The sequence below is a fragment of the Staurois parvus genome, unplaced genomic scaffold, assembly GCF_062004578.1.
Source record: "Staurois parvus isolate SC_StPar_1 unplaced genomic scaffold, SC_StPar_1.0 ptg001014l, whole genome shotgun sequence".
Lineage (NCBI taxonomy): Eukaryota > Metazoa > Chordata > Amphibia > Anura > Ranidae > Staurois > Staurois parvus.
Genome location: NW_028318810.1, coordinates 1,506,904 through 1,520,936, shown reverse-complemented (window position 1 = coordinate 1,520,936; position 14,033 = coordinate 1,506,904). Strand labels below are relative to the sequence as shown.

Below are 14,033 nucleotides of genomic sequence, written 5' to 3'. Positions count from 1 at the left end.
TGTGTTAGCCATCTTTCCCATAGAATTGGGACCACTTCTCAACGTATGCTAAGTCCACAACCTTGGGCTTCCATCATCAGGTCACAGGACCCACAGCTGAGGGTTAGGGGGACACAGTGCTTCCATTAATATACCATTCTCTTCCCAATCTCTTCCCTTCTATTGTATTGCCCAGCCAGGCATTCTCCCAAATGACATGCTTATTCCTAAGGCTTCCACCTCTATTCACATATGAGGACTGTGTCCATGCCCCTCGTTATAGGACCTGCAGAAGAAGGTCAGGAATTACAGTTTGACTCCAGCTATTCCTCACATCTTCTGTACCACCTTGCCTGGGAATTCAGCCCTGCACAGGGCCCTTTAAATCAGCTCTGCGTGGGTCTACATTTTAGCACCTCTGGGGTGTCCTGTTTCCATACCCTGGACTCTCTGGACTAGCCATTCTCAACTTTTTCAACAAAGAAAAACCCTTGAAATAACTTTCTGGTCTCAAGAAACCCTTGCTAAAAATTACTATATGTAAAACTCATGATTCATTAGTGAGATGGTCAGTGCTCTTTACACTTGTGATCATTGGGAAGAATTACCCCCTTACAGATAGCTAAAAAGATCAATGGAGTTAGTGGGAACCTATATGAGAGACAGAAATTGCTCAAGGAACCCTTGGTAACCTCTGGAGGAACCCTGGTTGAGAAACCCTGCTCTGGACCCTTACCGACAGCTGGCATTTATATGGGCACTAACTCCACCCATTACATCACTAGAGGAGGGACTTCTCTAAAAGGGGAGCTAACACCTGTTTACAACTTTCCCCCTATCATGACATACAGTAATGGCAACAGAACCAACTAGTGGCAGGCAAGCTAACTGCACCAGCCAACACATGGATATCACAAAACTTAGGGGGATTAACTCACAGAGCGGATCACCAACATGTGAAAGGACCCCAATTTTAGTCCCTAAGAACTATATATCTGCACCTCCTCCCTTGGCCAATTGAGAAACTCCCACGACTTCAACTACCATCTCTATGCTGACGACACACAAATCTATCTCTCTACCCCTCAGCCCCTCAGTCTCCAATCGCATCACCAGCCTACTAAGTGATATATCGGACTGGATGTCACTCCACTTCCTCAAACTCAACCTTTCCAAAACTGAGCTTTTAGTATTCCCCCCAGCCCGTGCCCCCCCCCCCCCCGACTTCTCCATCAAGATCAACAACACTACCATCAGCCCCACCCCTCACGCCAGGGTACTAGGTGTAATCCTAGACTCCCATCTGTCCTTCAGCCCCAAATCCAATCACTGACAAACTCATGCAGACTTCACCTCCCCAACATCTCCAAGATACGACCGTTCCTAACCTTGGAAACCACTAAGCAACTCATTCACTCCCTTGTTATATCACGCCTTGACTACTGTAACTCCCTCCTCACTGGCCTACCTCACCGCAGGTTATCCCCACTACAGTCCATCATGAATGCTGCTGCCAGACTCATCCACCTTACTAACAGCTCTATATCTGCCACCCCTCTCTGCCAATCCCTCCACTGGCTTCCAATTGCCCAACGATCAAAATTCAAAACACTAACACTGACGTATAAAGTCGTTCATAACACTGCCCCTAATTACATCACTGACCTTGTCTCTAAATACCACCCAAACCGTACTCTCCACTCCTCGCAAGACCTCCTACTCTCTACCTCCCCTGTCTCCACCTCCCATGCTCATCTCCAGGATTTCTCAAGAGCTTCACCCATCCTCTGGAACTTCCTACCCCAAGCTATAAGGCTATCACCTACTCTGCTCACCTTTAGGTGCACTCTGAAAACCCATCTCTTCAGGAAAGCCTACCCCGCCCCCAGCTAATACTGGAATCCTCTACTCTTCCAACCACTCCATCCCCCACAGCTAATTACCTCTTGTACCACTATCCCCTCCCTCCTAGATTGTAAACTCCAAGGAGCAGGGCCCTCTATCCCTCGTGTATTGAACTGTATTGCTACAGTACTGTCTCCCTCCATAATGTAAAGCGCTGAGCAAACTGTTGGCGCTATATAAGTCCTGTACAGGGGTGGACTGACCATTTGGAAACTCAGGCACTGCCCGAGGGCCAGGGGTCAGTAGGGGGCCCCATGAGATGCCCCTGGTACCTTTTTCATAGGCTTTTTTGAGTTTGGGCAAGGACACAGGGGCCCCATGATCCCCTATTGCCCGGGGGCCCCATGAGTTGTCAGTCCGCCCCTGGTCCTGTATAATAATAATAATATTTGCCACACTTTTCAGACACACAGGCAATCTTTTTTACCCATCTTTCATTCATAAAACTAAGGGACAAGAAAACTACCTCCCAACAGTAAAAATCAATATAGCACTGATAAAAACTGTTACATTCCTCTATTTGCTCATGTTTGCCATGAAAGGCTGTTTAAAATTAGTTGAAATTGCCCAATACAGGACAAAGTTTGAGTTGAGAGATTTAAGTCTAATGCTGGCCATACACGTGGAAATTTGACAGAGCAATCAAATGTTTGATTAAATTTTTCATGGCAATCACTAAGCAATTGAAGACACAAAATGGGATTGAAATCTAATTTAATTTAACCCACAAAAAATGTGATGACTTTGAAAGACATTGCGGTAGTTTTCTCACATTTTTCATACAATCTTTTAACAAACTGTAATGAAGCTGATTAGATAAGATGGTCTCTTTCTGCTAGGAGAGAGGAAGAAGGAGCATCTTTTCTTTTCCTGGTTCACACTGTTGTGATTTATCATGCGACTTGCGACACATAAACACATTCATTTCATGGGACTGTGTAATTTGTGACCTAGGGACGCTGTAATGGGGACTGGGGCTGTGTGACTGGGGGGATTTGCAGTGGGAGTGCTATGTGATTGAGGGACTCTGATGTGATAGGGGGACTTATGTATAGGGGGCTTTTGATGTATAGGTGTGACTCAGATGCTGCGAAGTGTTCTCATGTATAGGGGGCCTTTGATGTATAGGCGTGACTCGGATGCTGTGAAGTGTTCTCATGTATAGGAGGGCCTCTGATGCATAGGGATGACTGTGAAGTGAAAGGGGGATTCCAATGTAATGGGGGAGCGGGCTCTGATGTGATCGGAGAACCTCTGATGAAAAGGGGAGCTTCTAATGCAGGGTTTCTCAACCAGGGTTCGTCCAGAGGTTGCTAGGGGTTCCTTGAGTCATGAGCAATTTCTGCCTTTCGGGTAAGTTTCCACTGACACCTTTTATCTATCTGTAAGGGGTGATTCTTCCAAATGACCACAAGTGTAAGGAGCAATTTTCCCACTGCCCATCACACTAATGTATCATGAGTTGTAGATATTGTCATTTTTAGAGGGATTCCCTGATACCAGAAAGTTATTTCAAAGGCTCCTCTGTGTTGAAAAGGCTGAGAAAGTTTTAGTTTGAAGTTAATTTAATCAAGCCAGTTGTGTGCATTGTTCCCTTTTGTAACATTTATGTTTTTTAAATTTTAAACTTGAGATTTTGTATGCTTTTAAAGGGTGCCGTAACCAAAAAAAAGATTGAGAAATGCTGGTTTAACGGACTGTGCTGCCAAATACTAATTTTGACATAATTTTATTAATCGGATTTCTGAGACTGGTGCTTCATTACTGTCCCTATTTCCTATCATTGTCTTCCAGCTGAGCCTGAGTTCACAGACTGCCCTGAGAAATTGGTGTGGCTTGATGGACAGGAGAACAGCTTCCACTGCAAGGCCAAAGGATACCCCCTACCCACCGTGACCTGTGAGAAGAATAACACCATCTATAAGGATGAAGAGAAATTCGCAGTGATGAGAAATATGTCTGGAGAATATATTTGTAGAGCTACAAACTTTGACACAGTCATGAAACCAGTAACGGTGTCTGTAGAGTGTAAGTATTGGACAGAGCTCTGGCAATGGTTGGGATTGGATGGTTTCTCTTGAATGTAGGAATTAAAGATGAACTCTGAAGGGTAGGACTAGAGACATTTGGTCTAAGTTGTGCTTTCATGGTAGGAACAGATTTCTGTGGGTATAAGTATTATTGTTACATATAACAAGCTCTTTGTCCAATCATATTACTGCAGCCAGAACCTAGAAAGCTAAGTGCTCTTTTGAGTTCCTGGTCTAAAACTTCATTCTCATCACAATTACAGGCCTTAGAGGTCACACATTTATGTATATTGGTTCTTGCGTTGTTTGTTGTGTCAAGTGAAGGAAACCTCTCCTGAGACAAACATGGAGGTCACCATTGCCAGCTACCTGGCTGTCATGTTGATCCTACAGTATTTAAACTTAAAATAAATGAGCTATTTCTTTAAATGCAAAATTAATCCTTACTGCTACCTCATAACTTTAAAAAGACAAAATAATAATACAATCCATGTAAACAGTTACTAGTGCAAGTCAAATACTAAAATGTAAAAAATGTTGCAATAAACTAGGGGGTTATGGTTAGAGATGAGCGAATCGAACTCGGCGAAGTGGAATTCGTTTCGAATATTAGGAAAATTTCGATTCGCGACGAATCCGAAAATTAGCAGACTTCGGATGCACGAATCGAAATTTCTCCTAAAATGGCGGCGACATGTGCGGCGACGGAGCGGGGATGTCTGGGAAGGCGCGCAGACAAGGCGCGCTGACCCATAATGCATTCATTCATGACATGTGATCGCATTAGCCAATCAGCAGCCAGCCAGCCAGCACTGTGTAATGGTCGAGCAAAAAATGGCGGCCATTTTAGAATTCTCCATTTGCCTCCAGTCATTCAAGAGAGGCAGACCTGGCTGTATTGAGGGACAGAGTTAGGGACACAGAAACGTTACTTAGGGCCAGAGAAACGTTACTTAGGGCCAGAGAAACGTTACTTAGGGCCACAGAAACGTTACTTAGGGCCACAGAATCGTTACTTAGGGCCACAAAAACGTTACTTAGGGCCACAGAATCGTTACTTAGGGCCACAGAAACGTTACTTAGGGCCACAGAATCGTTACTTAGGGCCACAGAAACGTTACTTAGGGCCACAGAATCGTTACTTAGGGCCACAGAATCGTTACTTAGGGCCACAGAAACGTTACTTAGGGCCACAGAATCGTTACTTAGGGCCACAGAAACGTTACTTAGGGCCACAGAATCGTTACTTAGGGCCACAGAAACGTTACTTAGGGCCACAGAAACGTTACTTACGGCCACAGAAACGTTACTTAGGGACACAGAACCGTTACTTAGGGCCACAGAAACGTTACTTAGGGACACAGAATTGTTACTCAGGGACAGACACAGAATTGTTACTGAGGGACACAGAATTGTTACTGAGGGACACAGAATTGTTACTCAGGGACAGACACAGAATTGTTACTCAGGGACAGACACAGAATTGTTACTCAGGGACAGACACTGAATTGTTACTCAGGGACAGACACAGAATTGTTACTCAGGGACAGACACAGAATTGTTACTGAGGGACACAGAATTGTTACTGAGGGACACAGAATTGTTACTCAGGGACAGACACAGAATTGTTACTCAGGGACAGACACAGAATTGTTACTCAGGGACAGACACAGAATTGTTACTGAGGGACAGACACAGAATTGTTACTGAGGGACAGACACAGAATTGTTACTGAGGGACACAGAATTGTTACTGAGGGACACAGAATTGTTACTCAGGGACAGACACAGAATTGTTACTCAGTGACAGACACAGAATTGTTACTGAGGGACACAGAATTGTTACTCAGGGACAGACACAGAATTGTTACTCAGGGACAGACACAGAATTGTTACTGAGGGACACAGAATTGTTACTGAGGGATACAGAATTGTTACTGAGGGACACAGAATTGTTACTGAGGGACACAGAATTGTTACTCAGGGACACAGAATTGTTACTCAGGGACAGACACAGAATTGTTACTCAGGGACAGACACAGAATTGTTACTGAGGGACACAGAATTGTTACTGAGGGACACAGAATTGTTACTCAGGGACACAGAATTGTTACTCAGGGACAGAAACAGAATTGTTACTGAGGGACACAGAATTGTTACTGAGGGACACAGAATTGTTACTCAGGGACAGACACAGAATTGTTACTGAGGGACACAGAATTGTTACTCAGGGACACAGAATTGTTACTGAGGGACACAGAATTGTTACTCAGGGACACAGAATTGTTACTCAGGGACAGACACAGAATTGTTACTGAGGGACACAGAATTGTTACTGAGGGACACAGAATTGTTACTCAGGGACACAGAATTGTTACTCAGGGACAGACACAGAATTGCTGAGGGACACAGAATTGTTACTCAGGGACACAGAATTGTTACTGAGGGACACAGAATTGTTACTCAGGGACACAGAATTGTTACTCAGGGACACAGAATTGTTACTCAGGAACAGACACAGAATTGTTACTCAGGGACAGACACAGAATTGTTACTCAGGGACAGACACAGAATTGTTACTGAGGGACACAGAATTGTTACTGAGGGACACAGAATTGTTACTCAGGGACACAGAATTGTTACTCAGGGACAGACACAGAATTGTTACTGAGGGACACAGAATTGTTACTGAGGGACACAGAATTGTTTCTCAGGGACAGACACAGAATTGTTACTGAGGGACACAGAATTGTTACTCAGGGACACAGAATTGTTACTCAGGGACCGACACAGAATTGTTACTGAGGGACACAGAATTGTTACTGAGGGACACAGAATTGTTACTCAGGGACACAGAATTGTTACTCAGGGACACAGAATTGTTACTGAGGGACACAGAATTGTTACTCAGGGACACAGAATTGTTACTCAGGGACAGACACAGAATTGTTACTCAGGGACACAGAATTGTTACTGAGGGACACAGAATTGTTACTCAGGGACAGACACAGAATTGTTACTGAGGGACACAGAATTGTTACTGAGGGACACAGAATTGTTACTGAGGGACACAGAATTGTTACTCAGGGACAGACACAGAATTGTTACTGAGGGACACAGAATTGTTACTGAGGGACACAGAATTGTTACTGAGGGACACAGAATTGTTACTCAGGGACAGACACAGAATTGTTACTGAGGGACACAGAATTGTTACTGAGGGACACAGAAGTGTTACTGAGGGACACAGAATTGTTACTCAGGGACACAGAATTGTTACTCAGGGACAGACACAGAATTGTTACTCAGGGACACAGAATTGTTACTCAGGGACACATAATCGTTGAATTAAAGAGTATGTCAGACAACATGCAGAGGAGTGGCAGAGGAGGCAATGTTTTAGGAGTGAGCAGACGTGGCAGCAGAGGAAGGGGTCGAGGCAGCACTAGTCGCAGCCAGAGGCCATTGCTCCCGGTGTCATCCAGCGGTCGTGTCTCCACCGACAACCCTGCCGTCATCGATTGGTTGGCTCGGTCGTCTTCCTCTTCCCAGGTCACCTCTGACACCTACAGCCAACGGTCGGTGGGTACGTCAGACACAACCGTTAGTTGGCATGGCCCGGGAGCAAGTCCACTGAAATCACGTGTCCTCTACCTGCCCCTGTCCTTTGGTGTTCCCTCACCAAGCGAAGTATCGCATGCTGTGGGCTCAGCCCCACTGTACAGTGAGGAAGAGCTAACAGAGGGCGGTCAGGAACGGGGGGAGACATCCGCCTCTTCAGCAGCCAGGCGAAGAAGTAGTGGCGAGGAGAGTGGCTCGGTAGCCGGTTTAGAGACAGGTCTGTCTCCTGACCCACACGCAGCCGAGGGGGCTAGTAGTGAGGCGGAGACCCTAATTGATGATGATGAGGCTGATCGCACTTGGCAGCCTCGTCGTCATCAGGCTATTGCTTCCGCATCATCAGGAGAAGAGGGTGGCAGCTTGGCAGCGAGCAAAACAGTCGGTGGGTTGCCCAGGAGGCAGCAGGGTCACAGCAGTGTCAGTGGAGGCAAACGGCCACGGAGTAGAGCACCAGCTCCACTGCAGCCTACCACCACGGCCAGTAGTGGTGCCGGTGTGCACGGAGGAAGTAGCAGTCAGCCAGTGAGGAGTATCGGGGGCAAAGTTTCCTACTCGGCGGTGTGGCAATTTTTCGTCAAGCCGCCCGAGGAAGTAAACGTAGCCGTATGTCGACTATGTGGCCAGAAAGTCAAGCGTGGCCAGGGGGCCCATGTTGGGACTACAGCGTTGCGGCAGCATATGCAGCGTCGCCATTTGGTGGCCTGGGAAAACCGTGATAAAGATACGGCGGTTCTGCCTGCCCCAGCCCCCGCTCCATCACCCGCTCCGTTACTTGCTCCGTCACCCGACGTCAATCGCCCTCTATCAGCCAGTCAAGGCTCCAACACCTCTGCTGAGGGGAGATGTCGCTCGTTGGCATCTTCCGCTCGTTCAGATGCTCCTTCTCCTGCTACTCCTCTTCACGGATTCCGTCAGCAGTCTTTCTTGGAATCCGTTTCCAAGAGACAACAGTTTGCAAGCACGCACCCGACGGTGCAAAAGCTGAACGTCCTCCTGTCCAAGTTGCTGGTGCTGCAGTCCCTCCCTTTCCAAGTGGTGGACTCAGCACCTTTCCGAGAAATGATGGCTTGTGCCGCGCCGCGGTGGAGAGTGCCAAGCCGTCATTTCTTCGCCAAAAAGGCAGTGCCAGCCCTGCATTCACATGTAGAAGAGATGGTGGGCCAGTCTTTGAGCATGTCGGTCTCTGCCAAAGTGCACGGCAGTGCCGACGTGTGGAGCTGTAACTACGGTCAGGGACAGTACATGTCATTTACGGCCCACTGGGTGAACGTGGTGCCGGCACAGCCGCACCAGCAACTTGGACAGGTCACGCCGCTTTTGCCTCCACGTTTGCACGTCCTTGGTCCACAAAAGATGTCCGCCTCTACCACCTCTTCTTCCGCCGTGTCCTCAGCCGCCACCCCCGTGCCAAGTCCCATTACCCGACCGGCATATCACATGTGCAGGGCGCAACGGTGTCACGCTGTGCTGCACCTGGTATGCCTTGGCGAACGTAGTCACACAGGGGAGGAACTTCTCAGTGTAATGAACAGAGAAATCGACAGATGGCTGTCTCCGCGCAAACTGAAAATCGGAACCATGTTGACCGACAACGGAAAGAACATGGTGTCTGCTCTGCGTCAAGGAAGGTTGTGCCATGCGCCATGCATGGCTCACGTGTTCAATCTGGTTGTCAAGCGGTTCCTAAAATCCACCATCCCACTGCAAGACATCCTTAAAATGTCACGTAAACTTTGCATGCATTTCAGCCATTCCTACACCGCAAAGCACACCCTCCTTGAGCTGCAGCGGCAGAACGGAATTCCACAGCATCGCCTGATCTGCGACGTTGCAACAAGGTGGAATTCAACCCTACACATGTTAGACCGCCTTTACGAACAACGAAAGGCCATCACCGATTTCCTGATGTTACAAGCGGATAAAGGTACTCTCCTGTGTAACTTCGATGTCAGCCATTGGCAGCTCATGCGTGACACCTGCCGCTTGCTCAGGCCCTTCGAGGAGGCCACGCTATTCGTGAGTCGGCAGGACTATGGGATGAACGACGTCATTCCTCTGTTGCACGTCCTGGAACAAATGCTGTTAACAATGGCTGGTCAGGGTGCGGTAGACGTGGCGCACAGATCTCAACGCCACATGACCCCTGTGAGGGCAGGACAGGAAGAAGAGGAGGAGGTAGAGGAGGACATTTGTGCTCAGGAATTATTGAGTGAAATGGGTGGTTTTTCCACTCAGCGGACAGGAGTGGAGGAGCAGGAGCATCTGGTAGAGGAGGAGGAGGAGGAGACAGAGGACCCAGACGCACCGTGGCAGTATGCTGTGGAGATGGAGGCAGGGAGTCCCTCGCATTCCTTGGCACAAATGGCCCATAGCATGCTCGGTTGCTTGCGTAGCGACAGCCGAATAATAACCATCAGACAGAGGGATGACTTTTGGCTGTCCACCTTGTTGGACCCTCGCTACCGTTCAAAAATGGTGGCCTTTTTCACACCTGCTGAGAGGGAGGCCAAAATAACGTACTATAAAAACCACCTATGTAGTCAGTTGGTCTCTGCCTTTCTGCGCCAACGTCCATCCTCAGACACTGTGGGCCCTGTGCGCTCGCGTTCCGCTGCCATGGCAGCAGGGGAGGGGTGGGGTGGTAGGAGCAGTGGCAGCTCCACCAGCAGCGGCTGCCTCAGTCTGCAGTTGATGATGAGTAGCTTTCTTCACCAGCGCAGTGAGGAAACTACTAACCAGCCGCAGCAGCAGCAGCATCATCAGGTGGACCTGGAGCAGGACCTCAAACAACAGGCTTGGGCCTACTTGGATAGCACCCTGCCAACCGAGGTAGACAATCCCCTTGACTACTGGGCAACGAAACTTGACCTTTGGCCCCAACTAGCTGAATTTGCCCTTGAAAGGCTGTCATGCCCGGCCAGTAGCGTGGCATCGGAGCGCGTGTTTAGTGCGGCAGGAGGTATTGTAACTCCGCGGAGGACACGACTGTCCACCCAAAGTGTGGAGAGACTCACGTTTGTGAAAATGAATCAGGCGTGGATTAGTCTGGATTTCAAACCACCAGTTCCTGACAAAACTGACTAAATCCGCCATGAATCATGCCCCAAACATGTCCAGAATGTCTCATGGGTCCCTGTACGGCCTCCCATTGCTGCTGTCTCCATCGCCACACTCTGCCATGTGCCACTTTCAGGTCTCCTCACACTGCTGGTGTGTTCCATTTTTTGTCATAGGGTGCTGGCAGATTACGGGCCTCCCATTGCTGCTGCCAGGCCTGTAATCTGCCATGGGCCCCAGTACCACCTCCTCATGCTGCTGCCAGGTCCAGAGTCTCTCATGGGTCCCTGTACGGCCTCCCATTGCTGCTGTCTCCATCGCCACACTCTGCCATGTGCCACTTTCAGGTCTCCTCACACTGCTGGTGTGTTACATTTTTTGTCATAGGGTGCTGGCAGATTACGGGCTTCCCATTGCTGCTGCCAGGCCCGTAATCTGCCATGGGCCCCTGTACCGCCTCCTCATGCTGCTGCCAGGTCCAGAGTCTCTCATGGGTCCCTGTACGGCCTCCCATTGCTGCTGTCTCCATCGCCACACTCTGCCATGTGCCACTTTCAGGTCTCCTCACACTGCTGGTGGGTTACATTTTTTGTCATAGGGTGCTGGCAGATTACGGGCTTCCCATTGCTGCTGCCAGGCCCGTAATCTGCCATGGGCCCCTGTACCGCCTCCTCATGCTGCTGCCAGGTCCAGAGTCTCTCATGGGTCCCTGTACGGCCTCCCATTGCTGCTGTCTCCATCGCCACACTCTGCCATGTGCCACTTTCAGGTCTCCTCACACTGCTGGTGTGTTCCATTTTGTCATAGGGTGCTGGCAGATTACGGGCCTCCCATTGCTGCTGCCAGGCCCGTAATCTGCCATGGGCCCCTGTACCACCTCCTCATGCTGCTGCCAGGTCCAGAGTCTCTCATGGGTCCCTGTACGGCCTCCCATTGCTGCTGTCTCCATCGCCACACTCTGCCATGTGCCACTTTCAGGTCTCCTCACACTGCTGGTGTGTTCCATTTTTTGTCATAGGGTGCTGGCAGATTACGGGCCTCCCATTGCTGCTGCCAGGCCCGTAATCTGCCATGGGCCCCAGTACCGCCTCCTCATGCTGTTGCCAGGTCCAGAGTCTCTCATGGGTCCCTGTACGGCCTCCCATTGCTGCTGTCTCCATCGCCACACTCTGCCATGTGCCACTTTCAGGTCTCCTCACACTGCTGGTGTGTTACATTTTTTGTCATAGGGTGCTGGCAGATTACGGGCCTCCCATTGCTGCTGCCAGGCATGTAATCTGCCATGGGCCCCTGTACCGCCTCCTCATGCTGCTGCCAGGTCCAGAGTCTCTCATGGGTCCCTGTACGGCCTCCCATTGCTGCTGTCTCCATCGCCACACTCTGCCATGTGCCACTTTCAGGTCTCCTCACACTGCTGGTGTGTTACATTTTTTGTCATAGGGTGCTGGCAGATTACGGGCTTCCCATTGCTGCTGCCAGGCCCGTAATCTGCCATGGGCCCCTGTACCGCCTCCTCATGCTGCTGCCAGGTCCAGAGTCTCTCATGGGTCCCTGTACGGCCTCCCATTGCTGCTGTCTCCATCGCCACACTCTGCCATGTGCCACTTTCAGGTCTCCTCACACTGCTGGTGTGTTCCATTTTTTGTCATAGGGTGCTGGCAGATTACGGGCTTCCCATTGCTGCTGCCAGGCCCGTAATCTGCCATGGGCCCCTGTACCGCCTCCTCATGCTGCTGCCAGGTCCAGAGTCTCTCATGGGTCCCTGTACGGCCTCCCATTGCTGCTGTCTCCATCGCCACACTCTGCCATGTGCCACTTTCAGGTCTCCTCACACTGCTGGTGTGTTCCATTTTGTCATAGGGTGCTGGCAGATTACGGGCCTCCCATTGCTGCTGCCAGGCCCGTAATCTGCCATGGGCCCCTGTACCGCCTCCTCATGCTGCTGCCAGGTCCAGAGTCTCTCATGGGTCCCTGTACGGCCTCCCATTGCTGCTGTCTCCATCGCCACACTCTGCCATGTGCCACTTTCAGGTCTCCTCACACTGCTGGTGTGTTCCATTTTTTGTCATAGGGTGCTGGCAGATTACGGGCCTCCCATTGCTGCTGCCAGGCCCGTAATCTGCCATGGGCCCCAGTACCGCCTCCTCATGCTGTTGCCAGGTCCAGAGTCTCTCATGGGTCCCTGTACGGCCTCCCATTGCTGCTGTCTCCATCGCCACACTCTGCCATGTGCCACTTTCAGGTCTCCTCACACTGCTGGTGTGTTACATTTTTTGTCATAGGGTGCTGGCAGATTACGGGCCTCCCATTGCTGCTGCCAGGCCTGTAATCTGCCATGGGCCCCTGTACCGCCTCCTCATGCTGCTGCCAGGTCCAGAGTCTCTCATGGGTCCCTGTACGGCCTCCCATTGCTGCTGTCTCCATCGCCACACTCTGCCATGTGCCACTTTCAGGTCTCCTCACACTGCTGGTGGGTTACATTTTTTGTCATAGGGTGCTGGCAGATTACGGGCTTCCCATTGCTGCTGCCAGGCCCGTAATCTGCCATGGGCCCCTGTACCGCCTCCTCATGCTGCTGCCAGGTCCAGAGTCTCTCATGGGTCCCTGTACGGCCTCCCATTGCTGCTGTCTCCATCGCCACACTCTGCCATGTGCCACTTTCAGGTCTCCTCACACTGCTGGTGTGTTACATTTTTTGTCATAGGGTGCTGGCAGATTACGGGCTTCCCATTGCTGCTGCCAGGCCCGTAATCTGCCATGGGCCCCTGTACCGCCTACTCATGCTGCTGCCAGGTCCAGATTCTCTCATGGGTCCCTGTACGGCCTCCCATTGCTGCTGTCTCCATCGCCACACTCTGCCATGTGCCACTTTCAGGTCTCCTCACACTGCTGGTGTGTTCCATTTTTTGTCATAGGGTGCTGGCAGATTACGGGCCTCCCATTGCTGCTGCCAGGCCCGTAATCTGCCATGGGCTCCTGTACCGCCTCCTCATGCTGCTGCCAGGTCCAGAGTCTCTCATGGGTCCCTGTACGGCCTCCCATTGCTGCTGTCTCCATCGCCACATTCTGCCATGTGCCACTTGCAGGTCTCATCACACTGCTGGTGTGTTACATTTTTTGTCATAGGGTGCTGGCAGATTACGGGCCTCCCATTGCTGCTGCCAGGCCCGTAATCTGCCATGGGCCCCTGTACCGCCTCCTCATGCTGCTGCCAGGTCCAGAGTGTCTCATGGGTCCCTGTACGGCCTCCCATTGCTGCTGTCTCCATCGCCACACTCTGCCATGTGCCTTTTTCAGGTCTCCTCACACTGCTGGTGTGTTCCATTTTTTGTCATAGGGTGCTGGCAGATTACGGGCCTCCCATTGCTGCTGCCAGGCCCGTAATCTGCCATGGGCCCCCGTACCGCCTCCTCATGCTGCTGCCAGGTCCAGAGTCTCTCAT

The 14,033-nt window shown here is 50.4% G+C and overlaps 1 protein-coding gene across 1 annotated transcript in view; it reads left to right on the top strand.

The window, feature by feature from the left end:
* LOC149441193 (intercellular adhesion molecule 5-like) overlaps positions 1–14,033 on the top strand; it is a 74,645-nt gene that overhangs the window by 41,676 nt on the left and 18,936 nt on the right. Inside the window, exon 3 of the mRNA XM_089657636.1 lies at positions 3,679–3,912. Within this exon, the coding sequence (XP_089513762.1) occupies positions 3,679–3,912 (234 nt within the window). The remainder of the gene's footprint in view (positions 1–3,678; positions 3,913–14,033) is intronic.